Source organism: Primulina eburnea, chromosome 2 (assembly GCF_022965805.1).
Source record: "Primulina eburnea isolate SZY01 chromosome 2, ASM2296580v1, whole genome shotgun sequence".
NCBI classification, from domain to species: Eukaryota; Viridiplantae; Streptophyta; class Magnoliopsida; order Lamiales; family Gesneriaceae; genus Primulina; species Primulina eburnea.
This window is the reverse complement of record NC_133102.1, coordinates 6,459,145-6,479,928: the sequence shown is the minus strand read 5'-3', so window position 1 is coordinate 6,479,928 and position 20,784 is coordinate 6,459,145. Positions and strand designations below refer to the sequence as shown.

At 34.0% G+C, this 20,784-nt stretch overlaps 2 protein-coding genes and 1 pseudogene across 3 annotated transcripts; all 3 read left to right on the top strand.

Moving 5' to 3' along the window:
- Positions 1–2,622: 2,622 nt before the first annotated feature.
- On the top strand, positions 2,623–5,644 carry LOC140822807 (putative late blight resistance protein homolog R1A-3; annotated as a pseudogene).
- A 50-nt stretch (positions 5,645–5,694) lies between these two features.
- Positions 5,695–9,499, top strand: LOC140822806 (putative late blight resistance protein homolog R1A-10). The gene is made up of 3 exons (XM_073183701.1): positions 5,695–5,905; positions 5,977–8,885; positions 9,187–9,499. The coding sequence occupies exons 2-3, from the start codon at positions 6,435–6,437 to the stop codon at positions 9,211–9,213; spliced, it is 2,478 nt and encodes an 825-aa protein (XP_073039802.1). The 5' UTR covers positions 5,695–5,905; positions 5,977–6,434; the 3' UTR covers positions 9,214–9,499.
- Positions 9,500–13,650: 4,151 nt separating this feature from the next.
- Positions 13,651–19,101, top strand: LOC140822804 (serine/threonine protein phosphatase 2A 55 kDa regulatory subunit B beta isoform-like). 2 transcript variants are annotated; one of them, XM_073183700.1, is made up of 14 exons: positions 13,651–13,865; positions 13,958–14,061; positions 14,419–14,526; positions 14,633–14,682; positions 15,130–15,322; positions 15,434–15,525; positions 15,813–15,931; positions 16,159–16,282; positions 16,374–16,497; positions 16,843–16,911; positions 17,438–17,529; positions 17,624–17,701; positions 18,258–18,334; positions 18,723–19,101. In XM_073183700.1, the coding sequence occupies exons 1-14, from the start codon at positions 13,760–13,762 to the stop codon at positions 18,839–18,841; spliced, it is 1,455 nt and encodes a 484-aa protein (XP_073039801.1). In that variant the 5' UTR covers positions 13,651–13,759; the 3' UTR covers positions 18,842–19,101. The 2 variants fall into 2 exon arrangements, with proteins under 2 accessions (XP_073039801.1, XP_073039800.1); XM_073183699.1 differs by having other exon boundaries at positions 14,633–14,752; positions 15,134–15,322.
- The last annotated feature ends 1,683 nt before the right edge of the window (positions 19,102–20,784 follow it).

Here is a 20,784-nt window from a genome sequence, read left to right as displayed (position 1 = left end):
GTAATACTCTTAGCACAAAAAGTAATATTTTTTCATGAATGACCCAAAAAAGATATATGTCTCACAAAATACGACCCGTGAGATCGTCTCATCCAAGTTTTTATCAATTTAATTTCCAAGAAAATGCCTGCCTGAAATGACTGTCTCTCTGGCTAAACGTGTGTGCGCTTTAATAGATCAATCAATTAATTTTTTTTTTGACAAGTCAATTATTTAATTTTTAAATCAAATAAAATCACCCAAAAAATTATATACACATATTTAGATACGTTTATTGATTTAAATAGATAAAAAAATTATTCAAAACAATAAAATCAATAATATGCTAAATTAATGTTTCCAAAAAAAATGATAAAGTAACAAAAAAACGAAAAACGATCAAAATTTTAATTACTTAATAAGTATTTAAATTAAAAACATTAGGGTTTTACTATTAAGCTAAAACAATACTAAAAAAATTTGTATTGATATAGTCATTTTCATTTTTTTTGTCAAAAAGTCATATGTGCAAATTTCCAAGAAAGAGTCAATCATTTTAAAAAATGCCTGACAACGTAAGTAAACGTCTACGCGTTTTCATTTTTCAAATAACAAATAGCAACTACTAATTATAATTTTTTTTCACTCAATCTATATCAAACAAATAGTTTGACTTCTAATCAACTCAATTGGGAATTTAAAATATCGAACCAATTGAGAAATTGGAATGTCCTATAATCTTGATTTTAAAAAATGCGTAGATATCTTGTGAGATGGTATCACAAATATTTATCTGTGAGATGAGTAATTTCTACCGATATTCACAATAAAAAGTAATATTCTTAGCATAAAAAATAATATTTTTTCATGGATTATCCAAATAAGAAATTTGTCTCACAAAATACGACCCGTGAGACCGTCTCACACAAGTTTTTACCTTAAAAAATATATGTGACAAAATCCAATAACAATTTTTTTTAAGAATGTGAAGTATATATGTTTCAATTGGAGTTTCTTTAATTACTGCTAGACAAGTTGAAAGGAGATTTGAGACAAGGTGGAAGCCTCCAGAGGCCAACTACTTGAAGCTAAATGTCGATGCATCTTTCAATACAAATCTTAACAAGTTTAGTGTGGGTGGAGTGGTTCGAGACAATCAAGGCAGATTACTATTGGTCTTTGGAAAACAGATTAATCAACCGTTATCAGTGGTTCACGGAGAGTTGCTGGCTATTCGAGAAGGAGTGAACCTACTATACGAAAAGAATTTCAGAGATGTGCAGGTAGAAACCGACTCTCTATTAGCAGTGCAAGCAGTCACGGCTAATCAGGAGAGTCTTGGGTACGAAGGTTTATGCGCAAAGGATATCAGACGAAGATTGCAGAAACCGATGGTTTATCGGTTTCTGATTTCTCTCATGTGTCTAGATCGGTTAATATAGTAGCTCATAATATTGCTAGCTTTGTTGTTTCTTCTCCCTCACCGTTTGTTTGGTTGAATGGGGAATTCCCTTCTTGGTTGGTTCGACTTGTAATAGACGATTTTCATCAATAAAGTTACAGTTTTCCAGTCAAAAAAAAAAAAAAGTTAAACAACAATTTATATAAAAAAACAATTAGCTCTTTTGATATTCATAAGGATTTGTATGCAATTTACTTTTTTTTTTAAAAAAAAAAACTAATATTTATAGAGTAGGTCTATTGTGAGACGGTCTTACGAATTTTTATCTGTGAAACGAGTTAATACAACCGATATTCACAATAAAAAGTAATACTCTAAGTATAAAAATAATAATTTTTCATGGATGACCTCTGTCTCACAAAATATAATCAATGAGATCGTTTCACATAAATTTTTATCATATTTATATTAGGAAATTGGGAAAATAAATGCAGTCAAACTATTTTTAAAAAACACACTCACATTCATTTAATATCAACTTTCATTATTTATGGGTCCTACTGTCCACTTACTCATTTTTTTTATTTTTAATTATTTCAATATCTTTCTAATATTTTTAAAATTTTACAACAAATATTATTAAAAATAAATAGTATTATTATTTTAAAAATAACTTAATTTCAATATTCGTTAAAATATTATTAAGAAATGAAAACAAAGTTGAACTCTTTTATTTAAAATATTATTTAAAAAATGAAAAAACATGCCTTAATTAGCCTTAAAAATGAAAAAAACATGCCGTTGGTGATTCCGTTCGGGAGATTTTCTTCATAACATGACTTAATTAACAACGATGTTTGAAAAACCGTCGCAACTAGCGACGGTTTAAAAACCGTCGTAAGTACCGACTTTCATTAAAAAACAATCGCAAATAACGACGCTTTTCAAGTTGCGACGGTTTACGAAAAACCATCGTTATGTGCGAAATAATGCCGTTTTCGCAAGTAACGACGCTTTTCAAGTTACGACGGTTTACGAATAACCGTCGCTATGTGCGAAATAATGTCGTTTCTTGTTGCCATGTCACTTAAAATTAATAACTTCTACACCCACAGTTAGTGCATGAACATTAATGGGCTATTATTAGCAGCAATGTGGGTGCCCTTAGCCAGTCCTTTTCTTCCGTCCACTCCCATAAAATATACAATAAATTGAGATTTATAGGTTCGATCAATTTTGTTTCTGCAACTCTGAGAGATCGGCCATGGCGTTTGCTGCTCTAGTTTCTCTCAAACAGACTCTCGAACAAATCTTGCTGCAGCCTCATCAGTATTCGAGACCTTTCGAGAAGCAACGTATCGAGGATTTCCATTCAAAACTTGAATACTTGCTGGATTTTCTTGAAACTACACCCCTTGAAATCGATGAAAGAACAAAGTCTTTCGAAATAAAAATCACAGATTCTACATACCGAGCACAGGATTTCTTTGATCTCCATCAAACCAATCTGTTGGGTTCGGTTAATATATCTCAATTCAAGATTCATGCAATAAACTCTCTCCGAACATACATGGCTGCAATAAATGATATACCCGAGCTAGTTTGTCAGCACGAGTTCGCCCTCAGTCGCATCTCTCAACTAGAAAAAGACGACTTCCAAAACATGGAGGAGGAGTTCGATTCCATATTGGAAGATGCTGCAAAGATAAAAGAACTACCAGGGCTACTCATGGTGGAAGAAAGTGATTTCCGAGCTTCAAATTCTTTAAGTTCAGGTTCGTCAAAACTAGGTTCGAGTAGCAAGAATCCGATAGTGGGATTTGAGGAACAATTGGTGCAAATTAAGGATCGGCTCACCGGGGAACCGGACAAGCTAAATATCCTCCTCTCATTAGTAGGAATGGGAGGTATTGGTAAGACAACTCTTGCTACGAATGTTTATAAGGATCCGTGTGTTGCATGTCACTTCGACATTCGTATTTGGGTCACTGTATCTCAGTCACATAGTACGCGAGAAATCATGTTACATGCCCTAGATTCGATGGACAAATTGACAGATAAAATACGAGGAGAGACTGAGGATCGGTTGGTTGTTTGCATACACAAAGCCTTGAAGGATAAGAGGTATCTTGTGATCATAGATGATATATGGGATACTAGAGCTTGGGATTTATTGAAATTCTCATTTCCAAATGACAATAATGGAAGTCGGATCATTTTAACGACTAGACTGCGGGATGTGGCTACTTATGCTGAATCTTCTGAAACCTATGAGATTCCTCTTTTAAGTACTGAACAATGTTGGACTCTGCTTTGTGCTAAGGTTTTTGGTGGTGAATCTTGTCCTTCCGAGTTACAAGAAATCGGGATGAAAATCGCACAAAATTGTGGAGGCCTGCCTCTTTCTGTCGTGGTGATTGGTGGGCTTCTCTCCCAGGTGAAAATGACACAGGATGAATGGGGAAAGGTTGCAGCAAATGTAAGTTCACTTGTGTCTTCAAGTGGTGATCAATGTTCAGAGACATTAAGGTTGAGTTACAAGTACTTGCCTCATCGTTTGAAGGCTTGCTTTCTTTATATGGGCGTTTTTCCAGAAGATTATGAGATCCCGGCTTCAAAACTAGCCAATTTATGGGCTGCAGAGGGATTCCTGAAACAAGATCGACTCAAATGCTTGGAAGAGGTGGCCGAGAGGTGTTTAGAAGAACTCGTTGAAAGAAGCTTGATTTTACCTTATAAACGAAACTATGAAGGTAAGATCAAAACATGCAAAATTCATGATCTTCTACGACATTTTTGTGTCAAAGAAGCGAACAAGGAGAATTTTCTGTACGTGGCAAAAAGCTACGCAAATGTGTTACCATACATTTCACACAGTCAGCGCCGTACAATCATTCATCCGACGACACTCAAGGGTCGTGCTGATTTTTTATACTCCACACCTTCACTTTCATATGCCCGTTCGTTCATAATCCTAGGAAAACACGATTTGTCCTCGCCTCTTTTCCTAAAGTTTAGACTACTCAGGACACTAGATGCTAGCCAGGTAAGCTTTCTTGAATTCCCATTAGAAATCTTAAAACTTTCGAACCTGCGGTACATTGCTTTCAAGTACAAAGGGAACATACCCGGATCAATATCCAAGCTCTTGAATCTTCAAACTTTGATTATTCATCAAGATTATCGATTGTTCGAAAGAAAAGGTCGAATCTTATTTACCCGTAGAGATATGGGACATGCTTCATTTGAGACACGTCCATTTCTTGCAAATTTCTTATCTTGATCCAGCTGATGCACCACTGATTCTCAAGGATCTACGGACTCTTTCAGGAATAAGGAATTTGAAATTCACTTTGGATATGTTAAATAGAATTTCAAACATCAGGGAACTAGAAATTACATACGATCCTCTCGGTTGGGAAAAAGGATTTTTGTACTATCACCTTGAGAATCTTGTCCATCTAGACCAACTCACAACATTAACAATCAATTTATGGGTGATTTTTGGTTCGAACATGACCTCGGGGCTAAAGTATTCGTTCCCTCCATCACTTGAAAAGTTGAGTTTAAGAGGATGTGAGATCCCATGGCACAATCTGTCTATTATTGGTTCGTTGCCCAATCTTCAAGTGCTGAAACTGAGAGAACATGCTTGTCAAGGTCCGGAGTGGGAGCCGCATGAAGGCGAGTTCTGTAAACTAGAAATGTTGGTACTTGAAGAACTAGACTTGATGAATTGGAGAGCTGATTCTGAACATTTTCCGAGGATGCAGCGGCTAGTTATTCGAAATTGTCGGAACTTGGTGGAGATCCCATCTGGGATCGGGGAAATTTCGACGCTCACGAGGATTGAGGTGGATAATTGTCGTGAATCTGTAGTGGTTTCAGCAAAAGAGATATTGGGGATGCAAGAGAGCTTAGGAAATGATGGGTTTCAAGTAGTTTGCTCTATGTTCGGGAATATGTACTTCAATGGCTCTGTCATGAAGCAGAAACACTGGGATATGTTGGGGCCAAAAAAACCTTTACTGCATGGACACGCAGATCCCTGGAACAAAGCAACCATAGTTCTAAATTTTAACTAATCAGTTTCTAAATTAAATATGTAGTTTCTATTTGGATTGCGTTGTTATTCATCTTTAGAGTAACAAAGTGAGAGTTTAATTTATTTGGCATGACGAGTTGAATTCTTTGTAAGTCGTCTTCCAAAATACAACGACCACTATTTCTGGGTATTTATACTGCCAATCTCAAAATTTTCCAAGTCACAAAATATTTATAGCTTCAGCAAGTCATTTAATACGAAAAAAATACATCTCTTATTCTTTCAGCTTTAATTTTTTTAATTGGAACTACCATGTAAACTATTTGACATATAAATAAGTTGAAAAGGTCTTTTGCCAAAAACATAGAAAGGGATAAAACCAGATCCTACTCCCGCGTTTGCCGACGTCATTTGAGTTCTCAGAGTCTTTCTTCAGAAGTTGTTGCTGTTGACTTGTAAATGAAACGACATTGGGTTAGGTAAATTCAATAAACTATAAGAAATATGTAAGTTATATAATGTATTTTAATTCATAGTTTTTGGATTCCAGGCTATTGATGATGTGCTATACGATGCATGTGGGAAGTTCTTATCTTTATCACATTTGATAGGCAGCCTGTTATTGGGTAGAGGAGATAGGATACCAGCCATGGCATATGCAGCTCTGAATTCTCTTGCCATGACACTCGATCAATACTTGCAAAACCCAGATCCCTATTCAAATATTCATGTTGAGAAGAGACTTATTGAATCTCTCCTTCAAAAATCGAGTTCTTGCTAGTGTTTTTAAAAGATTCATCTGATAAAAGCAGTGAAAAGCTGACCTATTTGGAGAAAAGAATAAGAGATGCAGCCTGTGAAGCTGAAGATATCATAGATTTGCAACTAATCAATCATTCTCCTTCGACACGATGCTCTTCTTTCTGGATTAAGGCAATAAATTGTCTCTTGCCACTGTTTTCTGGGCTCAAAAAAGATGTCCCTGAGCTCGAGAGTTACGAGAAGGAGATGAAGCTCAGGGAATGCGTTCTCAAGCTGGAGAATGAAGACATGAGGAATATCGTTGAGGACTTTGATTCCATAACGGAGGAGGTGAAAACGTTTAGAGACAAAATGGGCTCTGACGTCCTAGAAGAAGTTGATTCCGCAATGGAACATGTGCCAAAGATTGACAAATTTGGCCTATATGATTTGCAGTCTAGGGGTTCTCTGCGGGCATGTGGATCAAAACGTGCTCCCAATCCCTATAATTTAGTGGTGGGATTTTCTGATGACTTGATGCAACTTAAGAATCACCTAACTGAAGATTCTTCCAAGCTCGAAGTCATCTCAATAGTTGGGATGGGGGGAATTGGTAAGACCACTCTTGTAACAAGTGTTTACAATGATCAGTATATCATCTATCATTTTGATATGCGGGCATGGGTCACTGTATCTCAGTCATACCATACTCGAAACATCTTGCTGGGTATACTCGGTTCGATGACAAGGTTGACAGATAACATAGATGAGGAGACAGATGATCAACTAGGTGATCGTCTCTACAAAACTTTGATAGGTACGAGGTATCTCATTGTTATAGATGATATATGGTCTATTCATGCTTGGGAATACATGAAAAGGATATTTCCAGATGACAATTCCGGAAGCCGAATCATCTTGACAACTCGGCTTGCTGAAATTGCTGCATATGCCAGCTCTTCCGGATCTATTCATCAGATGTCTCTCTTAAACATAGACAATAGTTGGAGTCTACTTTGTTCTAAGATTTTCGGTGAACAACCTTGCCCTTGGAAATTGAGAGAAATTGGGGAGAAAATTGCATTGAAATGCAAAGGACTTCCCCTTTCACTTGTGGTGATTGGTGGACTACTATCCAAGACGAATATGACACGAGGAGCGTGGCATGAGATTGCACGGAATGTAACTTCAATTGTGACTTCAAGTGATCAATGCTTGGAGATACTGAAATTGAGTTACAACTATTTGCCTCAACATTTGAAGGCTTGCTTTCTATATATGGGTGTTTTTCCTGAAGATTATGAGATCTTGGCTTCCCAACTCACCAAGTTATGGATTTCAGAGGGTTTCATAAAACAAGATCCTTGTGGAAGTTTGGAAGTGGTCGCAGAGCGCTGTTTGGACGAACTTGTCAAAAGGGGTATGGTTTTAGTGTCTAAGCATGATTCTGAAGGAAAAATCAAATTGTGCATGGTCCATGACCTCTTACGTGATATCTGTGTGACAGAAGCAAACAAGGAGAAGTTTCTACATGTGACGGAATGGTTTGTCAATATATTTCCAGAAAGTTCATATAGTCAACGACGAATAAGCATTCATCGCAACAATATGAGTAACTATCTTTTTAGATCCACGCCGTCAATTGCATTTAACCGTTCCCTTATATTTATTGGACAACACGATATTTCCTCAAGTGTTTTCTTAAAGTTCAAGCTACTCAGGGTTCTGGATGCTATTAAAGTACACTTTTATAAATTTCCTTCAGAGATTCTGGAACTTTCGAATCTGCGGTACGTTGCTTTGAGTTTGAGGTACAAGGGGGATGTACCCGCATCAATATCCACACTCCGGAAACTAGAAACACTAATTATTTGTCAGGAATTTGATATGTTAAGGTTTAAAGATATACCAGTGGAAATTTTGAAAATGCAACACTTAAGGCATGTAGATTTAACAAATGCTTGTTTTCTTGATCCCTTTGGTGCACAATTTGATATCAATGAGAAACTTGTAAGCCTTTCGTGCTTACACACGTTGGTAGGAATTATAAATTTGAGATTCACTGATAATATGTTGAAAAGGATTCAGAACGTTGAGAAACTGGTAGTTTCATATGTGCCTTCTGTCAGTTTGGGAGAAGGGTGGGCAGAGTGTCATTTTGAGAATATGATCAATCTGCATCATCTCAAAACTTTGAAATTCCAAGTACACCCTTCCGCTTTTATCATCAGCTCCTGTCCAGCTTTGAAGTTGAAGCTTGCATTCCCACGGACTCTTAAAATACTGACTTTAAGTGGATGTGCAATGCCTTGGCATGATTTGACAATTGTTGGTTCATTAACCCATCTTGAAGTACTTAAATTGAGAGATCATGCATGCTTGGGGCCAGAGTGGGAACCAAACGAAGGTGAATTCTGTCGACTAAAACATTTGGTTCTCGAAGGTACAAACTTGAAGCACTGGAAAGCTGATCATGAAAGCTTTCCACACCTTCAGAGCCTCATTCTTCGGATGTGCTATGAGTTGGTCGAGATACCTTGTGGGATGGGAGAAAGTCCAACTCTTTCTGTGATTGAGTTGTTTGATTGCAAAGATTCTGCCTTGACTTCAGCACAACAAATACTGGAGATGCAGCAGAGCTTGGGAAATGATGATTTTCGAGTTGTGGTCAATTCTAAATGGAAAGACAATAGTTCAATTCGCTTTCTTCGTCCAAAGGTAGAATTCTCTCTTGTCTCAGTTTGGTGAAATACGTCAGTTAAAGTCTATCGAGAAAACCAACTTTATCAAGTTCATTTCCTCAAACTCTTGGTAAAAAGCTTCCTTGATCTGTAGCGAACTTTGACCAATTTTAATGAAGATACTTTTACTTTCAGGTTTAAAGGAAATAAACTATGTAGAAAGCAATCACCTTCATGTGAAACATTGCGAAAACACCATAAACAAACTTTCATGCTATCCTTTCAGATATCAAAATCCAATCTTTGCTGACTTTTAGGCTTGTTTCTCATTATTGCAGTTTTACCAGTACAGGACCCGTGGATAAAAGGAGATTGATCTCTTGTAATGAACTCTCTGAAATTGATAATGACCATCTTTTGACTTGCAATTTGTAGAGTTTCAAGACTCAAGAATTATAATAACAGAGACTGTGAGTTGTTGGTTGAGGAAGAATAAAGGAGCTATGTTTTATCCAGAGGAGGAGTAAGGTAGAATGGGTAAAAAGTTTGCCAGAATTTTATATTTTTGGTTGCGAGATTGTTAGAATTTGTATATTTTGGAATTGTTTTCTTAATATTTCAGTGGACTTGCAAGGATATATATATATATAACGTCAAAGTATAAATATATATATATATATACAACGTCAAAGTATAAATACAGAAGAACAGTCTAATATATATATATATACTAGGAATGAACACGTGCGATGCACGTGGGTGATTAATACTGAAATATATACTAACGAGATTTAGATAATTTTTAAAATCGTTTGAATAGCATATTGTTTATGAGTATTTATTACTATAAATATATCAAAACACAATAAATAAAAATACACCATAACGATAAATCAAATATATACACTTATTTATATAACAATTTTCAATTTGCATGATTATAACATAATGATATCTCTCTCAAATTAACAAATAGATTTTTCATCCAAATATCATTCACAATGGAAAACAATAAAAATAAAATTAAGAGAATAGTAAATTTTTCTAAAACCACAATCACAATGTATTTAAATGGAGTGCATATAGTGACTGTCAAATAAAATTCTCTTAATTAACTAAATTATCATGATGATGTTAAAATAAACCTCTAAACTTGTTATTAAGTTAAATATCAATTGTGTTTTTGCTAACTTTTAACTCCTTGCGAATTTTGTTTAACTTTTTTTTTTAGAATAGATATTACACATCAACTCAAATGTTTTAAACTGTATAGTAGCTCAATCGTCATGATTCGATCGATGTATCCAACAAAGACAATTATTGCACTCCAAAAATATCAATAATTACACTAATTGCAATATATGAGAATTGATCTCATGATTTTGACTCTTATATATAGTAATTGTAGGATCATACATTTGTCGGTTTACCAAAAGTTATAACCAGAGTAACGATGCAACATTAACTAAAATATTTTAAAATCGTAAAACAATACAAACGTCACATTTCGATTGTTATACCTTACATAAAAAATTATTACACTAACAAATATGATATAGTTGTTAGTTTACATTCTAGAAATCATTTTTCTAAATCAAATTTATTCTCACTAATCAAATAATTTTATCGAACAAAAATTAGTTTTAATTACAAATAATAATTTAAACACAAATATTAATTGTTATAGGGTGACCACTATATATTCTCACATATGCTTCATTAAGTTGCAATCATAATAATAATGCACAGTGAATTGGTAAACATAACTTAGTTAATTTAATAAGTGAGTATATTAAATAACAATTTTGTTATTTTGAAATGTGAAAAATAACTTATATATATATAAAGTCATCATATATAATGCTAAATTAATTAATATGTAGAAAAGAGAAAAAATTATTTTTTATGTATGTAATTTCATCATATACAATTAAAAATTATTTAATAGGTTGAAAAGAACAAACAATATAACAAACAATATATGATATATGATGATTTCGTAATAGAATAATGCTAATATAATCATTCTTTGTATTATGTTTAGAACGCAATGAAAAATTGATAACAAAATATATAATAATAAAAACTTTAATTTTAAAAACATTTTTTTATCTAAAATATTATCATAATACATAATGAATCATAAGTGAAATCACTAAATAATTGAGTAACTATTTATTTAATTATTACTTAAATGAATTTATTGGAATTTGTCAAAAATTTAGCATTTCTTATCATCTACATAAAAATATCAAGAACTTCATAAATTTATTGATATTAATTAAAAAAATTAATTTAATACATAAAAAAATTCTTAAGTTTCAAAAAAATTGATTTTATAGTTATCTCTGAAATATTAAACATTTTATTAGAAGTTTTAAATTTTTCTGTTAGATTTTACTAAGAAATTTAAATAAATAATTTTTTTGGCATAAAATTTTTAAAAGAAATAGAAATGTGTATTAATGTCCAAATCCATTTAAGATGGACAATGAATTACAAAAAACTCCTAAAAAACCTATTAATTTAATTTGGTAAATTAAATTAACAAGAAAATTTAAATAAATAATTTTTTTGGCATAAAAGTTAGGAAAGAAAGAGGAATGTGTATTAATGTCCAAATTTAATTTAACAGGAAAATTTAAATAAATAATTTTTTGGCATAAAAGTTAGGAAAGAAAGAGGAATGTGTATTAATATCCAAATTCATTTAAAATGGACAATGAATTACAAAAAAAAACCTTTAAGATAACATATTAATTTGTTTGCTAACTTAAATTAAATTAAATAAATGAACAAGGATATATAAGGAAATTCACAAATGAAAGTGGTATATTTATATGTATGTTAGATATATATATATATATATATATATATATATATATATATATATATATATATATATATATATATAATTACTCTTGTTAAAAATTAAATTTGAAAAAATAAAAAGCCAAATCTTATTATAAAAATCTTATTGGAAGGATTGTTATAAGAAAATAAAAGTATTTCCAGGATTTTAAAAAATTAGACCTAACTATAATATATAAAATATAAATTTATATTATTATTTTTATTATATGATTTTAGAATTTGATAAATATTCCAAGTACTTATTAAAATTCACATATATCTTATTTGATATTATGCAAAAACTTATGTGAGACGGTCTCACGGGTCGTATTTTGTGAGACATATATCTTATTTGGGTCATCTTTGAAAAAGTGTTACTTTTTATGCTAAGAGTATTACTTTTTATTTTGAATATCTGTAGGGTTGACTCGTCTTACAGATAAAAATTCGTGAGACCATCTCACAAAAGACCTACTCTTAATATAATCATGTAAATTGCTGTTTAGATATGATTTTTAAAATAATATTGTTCTTTCATTAAATACTAAAAATAAATCAAATATATTTTAGCAGTGTTAAAAAGACAATGTTCTATAATTTTACAATGTCCAGATTAAATCTTGGGAAATTTGGGAAAGAATCCATCATCACAAATTTCATTTGGTGTTCAATCTCCAAGTCACTAAAGTTTATTTTGCACAACCTGAGAGCATGAGAAATTTTTTTAAAACTCACTCCCCAATTTTTTATTCATTTTTCTCTTATTATACTTATTTTTCTTATCTCAAATCTCTCTCTTCAATTTCATTCAATCGGCCGAAGAATCCGAAGTTTCCTTCCACCTTCATCTTCAAAACTAAATCCCACGCAAAAATCAATGGTTTAAATGACGAATGTTTCAAATGGGTTACATAAGGTAGAAAGAATGAAGACAACCAAGTGACATCTCTGGAGAATCACAGAGCAAAGATTTTTTTGAAGAATCACGAAAACAAAACAAGTGAGTTTCTTCTTCCTTTTTGTTCGCTCGATTTTTCTATTAATTTGATATTTGTTATCACATTTGTTTTTGATTTATGTCACTGTGACGATTTCGCAAAAAAATTTGTACCTAGCCAAAAAAATTGTTGGGCTTCCAATTGCCTTCACCATGGGTGTCGACGCAGTGGGTTTTGGTAGCTAGAGATTTACTCTCGAAATCGTGACAATAACATCAATCAATTACAAATGTGCTAATAAATATCAAATTACTGGAGAAATCGAGCCAACAAATATGATGAAGAAACTCTTCTGTTTTGCGAAATCGTCACAGTGACATAAATCAAGAACAAATGTGGTAACAAATATCAAATTAATGGAAAAATCGAGTGAACAAAAAATAAGAAACTCACTTGTTTTGTTTTCATGATTCTCCAAAAAATCTTTGGTCCGTGATTCTCAAGAAAATGGGCAGCCGATGTCACTTGATTATCTTCATTCTTTCTACCTTATATAACCCATTTGATATCTTCGTCGTTTAAACCATTGATTTTGCATGGGATGTAGTTTTGAAGGTGAAGGTGGAAGGAAGCTTTGGGATTCTTCGGTCGATGAGAATGAAATTGAGTTGAGAGATTTCAGATAAGAAAAAATAATATAATAAGAGAAAAATGAATAAAAAATTGTGGATGAAGTTTAAAAAAAAAATTCTCATGCTCTCAGCCTCAGGTTGTGCAGAATAAATTTTAATGACTTGGGAAGTGAACACCATATGAAGTTTGTGACGAACGATTTTTTCTCAAATTTCCCCTAAATCTTTGACAATTATATTTCCATCTGTTTTTTTAAAATTAATTAATTTCGTTTTGAAATTATTTAAATAGAAATTATTAAAAATAGGTGATTGGGAAGTGGGGTCCATGTTTACTTGCCATATAAAGTAAGAAAGCAATTGGCGTTTCTGTGGAAGAACTTTCCAGAAATCGAGTGGATAACGGGAAACCACCGTGGAATTTGCACTCCACTTCAGCTACAGCCGGCGCTTGTGCGATGTCGTTTTGAGGCTTCAGCCGAGCCACGATGAGTTTTAGTTTCAGCTCCTCCGACGTTTCCTCTCTCGCCGTTTCCGACTGGAAGTTATCTCAAATATTCGGTGATAAACTTCCCGGAGAAGAAGTGCAAAATAGTAATTTTACTCCTTTTCATACAGCATTCTGCAAAAACTTGTTTTTAATATTATCACTGTCTGACGTTGCCGATTTTTTTGTGCATTTTCAGTTGATATTATAACCGCGGTTCAATTCGACAAGAGTGGTAATCACCTTGCTGTAGGCGATCGCGGTGGTCGGGTCGTAATTTTCGAGAAAACAGATGGTAAAGAGGTGTGGAGTTTTTCCTTCTTTTTTTGGTCTGTTTTATTTGGTAAGGAAGTTTTGGTAGTTAACGACAGTGGTACAATTATGCAGGCATGATTTATTTTGGTGCTGTTTAAAGCGATGATAATGATTGATGTGGCATAATGTTGACGACTTGTGTGAAATGTTTTATTTAATCCAAGTTACTCTCTTGCTAGAAATTATTTATTTTTTGGTTGAACACACAGAGTGATTACATGAGAAATTGGAGTCATCTTTGGATAGCAAAAGTCACTGAATTTGTAAAAACTATGAAAAGCATGCTGCTTTGAAGACATTGTTGGTTTCATAGTCGCTAATTATTTGTTCTAACTGGTAATGCAGGAGTCACTAAAAGGCACTTCACGGGAGGAGTTTGAGAAAACTGATGTTGTTGTTTCGCGGTATCCGAAATTTCGATATAAAACTGAGTTCCAAAGTCATGAGCCAGAGGTATGTTCCATAACTTGTAATCTATTAAACATCTAATGTATTGGAATGCTTATTTTTGGTGATGTTGATTTAACACTGAATTTTTTTGACTATGCATGTTTTACAGTTTGACTATTTAAAGAGCATTGAAATTGAAGAAAATATCAAAAAAATGAGGTGGTGTATGACACCTAATGGCTCATTATATATTCTATCTACAAATGACAAGACTATTAAACTATGGAAGGTACAATTTTCTTGTAACATTATCAGTAAAAGTGTATTGTCTGATGTTCTCTGGTGCTGTAAAGTTCCAATCTTGATTCTCCAAAGATCTGTTCTGATTGTAATGAGTTTATAAAATTTTAATCTTGTGAACCCTCAAATGAGTAAGTCTTAACGATCTGAGAACTTCCACTGTAATCTTTTGTTGATATAATGAGGTATAAGATAATGGTGAGTTACTTCAGATTCTCAATGTCTTTGAAACTAGTATAGTAATTTCCTGTCAGCTCAATTGACCAGCATTGTAGAGTGGCAGCTACAGTGAGTTTCCTGTTGATATTCATTTACACCACTTTGTTTTTTGTCCTTTCCTGCCATTTTGTTAATTCATGCCTAAAGGCAGGTCAAGGAACATAAATTAAAGCAAGTAAAAAAAATGGATATCAGCCAGCACATATCTTCAGAGAATTCTCTGTTGGGTGAAAGAAGTTTTATTAATGGGGAAAGTGAATATATTGCCAATGGCCATTCTTTGGAATGGAAAGAGAACACGGTGAATGGTGTATCATCGTTCAATGGAGTACATGCCAAGGTATATGTTAGTCCCAATTTGGCATCTGATCGTCTCAATAAGAGTATTCATCATAGGATGTGTGGGCTTCATTGTGATGTGTGGTTTATATATAGTTTGTTTCGTTTCTAGCTATCATGCTTGGCAGATTCTACTCGTGCGATATGTCGAAAAGTTTATGCGCATGCTCATGATTTCAATACGAACTCTATCTCAATCAATAGGTATACTCTTTAGCCTTTGTCTTTCTAGAAACCTTTTTTTGTGTTTTCTATTTTAATTTGGCATTGGTTAAACTATGTAACTAGTGTGTTGATGTAGCGTAAGCCTATAACAAAAAGGGATTTACCTATTGATCCAGGAAAACTATCTTTAGTAATCATAACCATGCTCGTATTTATAGAACAGACTTACAATAATTAAATCCAGAAAAATTTTCCGAAATTTGTTGTGTAACATTATTGAAACAACAAATCTTTATGGCTATTGAGTTTCTCTTACTGTTTTACAGTGATGGGGAGACATTTATTTCAGCAGATGACCTAAGAATAAATTTGTGGAACCTTGAAATTAGTAAACAGTGTTTCAATATCATTGACATGAAACCTGAAAATATGGAAGCTCTTACAGGTATTTTTTAGACTCTGTCTCCATTTATCTTGTCATTTTTTAATTAGAGTGGCCTGGATTAATAGGAGTGAGGAAGATTTCATTTCTAAGTGTTCCTTCTTGTTTTATTGGAGCAATGGTTTACAAACATATTCCCAGTAAAAACCAAGGAATTATGGGCATTGACTATTCTCACGGCATTTGCCAACTAGGAGGATTAATTTGATCTTCTTGTGATATTTGTTTAGAGGTGATCACTTCAGCAGAATTCCATCCATATCACTGCAATCTGATGGCTTACAGCAGTTCAAGGGGATTTGTTCGGCTTGTGGACATGAGGTTATCAGCATTATGTGATCACAGCGCAAAGATGTGAGTTATTGTCGTTCTGCTTAATATTTTGTTATTGTGACTAAAACAGTTGTAGCTTTACGTTTGATAACATTTGAATGTAATTTCATAGATTGAAAGAGGAGGAGTCCCACGGACCAAAATCATTCTTCACAGAGATTATTGCAGCGATAACTGATTTAAAGTTCGCAAATGGTGGAAGGCATATTTTATGCCGCGATTTTATGAATCTGAAAGTAAGTCTTCCCCTTCTATATGGCTCAGGACTGAGATTCAGCCACACTTTTACTTTTGTTTAATGTTTTGCTTGCTTTTTCCTCGTTAAGAGTTTATGCCTTCCCATAATGATTCCACCTGGTGAGCTTGGATTGACATATCATGAAATTTGTATTTTTTTCCCTCTATTACCAGAGTGTTGTTTATCTCATTTCCTTAGTTCAAGTCTGTGTTTGGATGTTGCCTCTTCCTCTCTCCTTCTAATGTTTAATTGTAAAATTCAAAGTAAATAAACGGTTTGCATTAAAATATGTTATATTTTGTTGATATTTGCATCTCACCTTTCCTTCTCTGTTTTGTGTAAGCTTTGGGATATGCGGATGGATACCCGCCCGGTGGCTACATATAGGATTCATGAGCACCTGAGGCCTAAGGTGTGTGTCTGCTGAATGATTCAAAACCTTTTCTCTCCCCAGTTTCTGTTGTTATATTGTTTGAGTGATTAAAATGCTGTAATCCTTCTATTAAATTTTTATAGCCTCTAATTTATAAATAAAGTGGCAGACTAATTTTTAATCAACGTGTCTGGTAGATATGAACACTGCTACAAGGATTTACATTGTTACCTTATTTCAGCTGTAGCTTTTAGTATCATTGCTGATTTATATCTAGCAGAAATATCAAATAAATACAAAATTGGACTGTTGGAGATAATGATTTGTGATGTCATTGGCAGGCAATTTGCTTCAATAATCTTCCATCGATTGAATTCTCATGAGCTTTGTGAGGGTTCTAAAACCCAACACTTGTACATTTTACACCAGAATTGTGTCATGCTAAAACACTTGTTTTGCATGTAGATTCAAATGTTACGACTGAGCTGTAATTTTTATTTATGCAAATGAATTTTTATTTATTTTCTCCATCTTCCGCTGATGCATCACTGTACGAATTTTACAGTTGTGTGATATGTATAATAATGATGCAATTTTTGACAAATTTGACTGCTGTCTTGCCGGAGATAGGCTTAACTTTGCAACCGGATCATACAGGTTAGCCTTTCTGGCCGAAACATATGTTCCAGTCTGTTTGTTTTCCATCATACTGTGTTTCTATGCTCACTATAAATTAATGATTCTTTATTAGCAATCATCTGCGCATATTTTCATATGGTATTGGAAGTGAAGAAGGTACAACCATAGAAGTTGGCAAAAATCCAAATAGGTATCTCACTATATATACTCTCCCCAATTCTATTTGCTTTTTTCCAGAAAAAAACTTGCTCTTATTTTCCAGTCAGTACATGGTGTGTGCTATGCATGAAATTATACCTTCATGAGGAATCTTGAATGGTTCCTAATTTATCATTTGTTCATTGTCGTGTTTTCATTCCTTTGGCTTTTATTGGTGGAAAAACATGACCTCTCACTTTCAAGAAAGAAACAATGGAACCAATCAAGCATCCTACTGAATCAGCAAACATGTCTAAACATTGACCAATTCACGGCAGGAACTTGAGCAACCCCTCGGTAACAATGTAAAATAACCGAAGTCCAGAGATTATAAGCATATTCATGTCACCGGAGGACAATTTTTGTGACTGATCATGTTATGTGTCCACTTTATTTTTCTTAGTATCATAGTATTATGTATATTTGGGATGAGGACTATGCAAGTTTTGTCCCCTATTACTTCTGCTATCAAAATCCCATAGTAAATTACTGTTGATTATAAGCTCACGATACCCTTGATTTTTAAAAAGAACCATATCTTGTTGCAGGAAATCGCTCCTCCAACCTTCGTCTAGACTCCGACGATCATCATTAAGCAACTTGAACAGAGGATTTTCGAGACAAGGTGCTATATCTTCTCTTGTTCGGGTCCTTTTCGCCTGTCATTTTCTTCAATCCGTTCTAACCGTAAACAAAACTGAAATGATCTCTTAGCGACTAGAACCAACCAAGAAGTTGTGGTTCCGTTCGAGTTCTTCAAGATAAAATTCGAAACAGAAACTGTACATTCATATTTAGTTTGCGGTCCCAATATATGTTGGCGATTTAATTTTAATTTAAATTATTCGATTTATTTATATTAAGATCAAGTATTAATATTTTTAATATTAAAATAAAATATCAATATTTTATATTAAAGATTATTGAATGATTAAAACTAATTAATTTCATTAAATTGCGCTCTTAACCTTGAGCTGATTGAGATTGCTCTTGACACGATTGAGCTAGTGCAGGAAGTAACGAGTTTGGTTTTGATTTCAATTCCAAGTTGCTGCATATGGCGTGGAATCCAACAACCAACTTGATTGCTTGTGCTGCCGGAAACACCTTACTCATGTATCATCACGCCTGATGTAAATAGATTTTTTAGGATTTGCCTATTTCGATTGTTGGCCAACCTAGATTAAATTATAGGTCTCAGGTACTCTATAGGAAGCATCATCAGAAAATTATAAATTTTAGTGCATTACTTTTCTCATCATGCAATCAAGCCTCTACAATTTTTGGATCTGCCCCCACCCCGTCTCCATTGGTAGACGGGCCCAACCCTGCATGCCGTAACTGTACATCAATCGACTTTTAGTGGATTCTATAAAATCGTCACGTTTGGTGTTTGATTTGGTAACAAGTGAGGCATGTTCAAGTTGTTTTGTTACTTGCGAAGCTATAAGTTTCTTTAATTTAAGTAGAGAAGGTGATCTTATCTGTGAGTTCATTAGTCAAAATTAAGGAGACGCACCTGTCATGTCCAGCATTTAGTTAATTTCTGCGACTTCATTTTCTTCTCCGAAAATTAGTGATGAACTGCATAATACATGTTAAAATTGGAACTTGGACCTAATCTGGAGCGTGGAGTTTACAAATGACTCAATTATGGGCAGAACGGGTGGTCCAACATGTAATAGCCGAGCCCGGTGTACGGTACGATTTAAGTTTCGTTTGTTATTTGGGATATTTGATTAGATGTTCAGAGTTGTATTTTTGGGCTATAGTATTGTTAGTTTTATTGTCTTGAGGTGTTAGTTGATGTTGGTTGTTCGTTTCAGAGTTTCGGATCGATTCTAGTTGCATGGGAATAGTGCTTTGCCGTGACCTGAGTGCACCCGCGCTCTTAACTGAAGTGCCCCCGCGGTGTACTGTGCTGTTTTGGAGTTGGAATGCCGTGAGCACACCGCACCCGCGGTGATGTAGAGACCGCCCCTGCGGTAGAGACCGCTCCCGCGCTGCTTGCGTCGCTGCACCCGCGCTGTTCGTGTTCCAGAATTTTTTGAGAATGCCGTAACCATTGCGCACCCGCGGTGCTTAGAGGAGCGCACCCGCGGTGAAGGTATGGGCGAGATATTTAGTCGATTTTGGAGTGGTTGGCTATCACTTTTCCTTTTTCTTTCCTTCTCATTTTCGCATTTTCTCTCCATTTTAGGGTTTTTCATCATTTCTTTCCTTTCCTATCTTCGATTCAAGCGTTTGTTTGGAATTTCGACTTGAGTTCGACGTTCTCCTTGGTGCTAGGAAGCTTGGGTAAGCTTTTGGTGCGATTCTGTTAAGGTTGTAAATTAAGAGTTGTTTAGGTTGGTTGTTTATGTGGATTTATGGATTATTTAGCTTGTAATCTTGGATATTTAGTTGATATTGGTGTTATTTGTGGATTATTTGTTGTAGGTGGTGATCAAGAGCTAAGTTGAGGTGTTTGTTGTGGTTTGTAAGTGGAATTTCATTCCTTTTTGCTCACATGATTATATATGTATGTGTTTCAAAGAGTTTATTGTGTTATTCCCTTTCATTTGATCCATAGTATGTATTGTTATATGTATTGGAGGCATTGTATGTCTCATTATTGATTAAAGGGAATACAAAGAGATATATAGAGTTCAAAGTGATTGTTAAAACCAGAGAAGAGTTTAAATGTTTTCGGATTGATAAATACATAGTCAGAGATTGCATGCAATATTAGATGATCATCGCCTATAGGCTTATATCCCTCAGAGTTATCGGTATTTATATCGATTTGGGATACGAGCACCCCAGAGCAGAGATACTATTGATATCAATCCCCAGAGCAAAAGAGAAATACCATCATATTTTTATGCTATTGCTATGTTATTAATATTCAGAGTTTACAGTTCAGAGTTGATGGTATTTATGATTTCAAAGATATGTTTTACAGAGTTATTGTTCATTGTTATATAAGAGTTCCACTTGCTGAGATTTATTCTCATTCCAGTTATTTCATGTGATGCAGATCAGAGTGGTGCCCCGGGACGTTGACTGTGGATTGGGGGTCATATGCATACACCG

Excerpts from the sequence above, each read along its gene's own strand:
- LOC140822806 (XM_073183701.1), top strand. The coding sequence starts at position 6,435 with ATGAAGCTCAGGGAATGCGTTCTCAAGCTGGAGAATGAAGACATGAGG. Across the intron at positions 8,886-9,186 it reads TTCGCTTTCTTCGTCCAAAG|TTTTACCAGTACAGGACCCG; the intron begins GTAGAATTCTCT and ends TCATTATTGCAG.
- LOC140822804 (XM_073183699.1), top strand. The coding sequence starts at position 13,760 with ATGAGTTTTAGTTTCAGCTCCTCCGACGTTTCCTCTCTCGCCGTTTCC. Across the intron at positions 14,527-14,632 it reads TCCAAAGTCATGAGCCAGAG|TTTGACTATTTAAAGAGCAT; the intron begins GTATGTTCCATA and ends CATGTTTTACAG. Across the intron at positions 16,912-17,437 it reads ATGAGCACCTGAGGCCTAAG|TTGTGTGATATGTATAATAA; the intron begins GTGTGTGTCTGC and ends CGAATTTTACAG.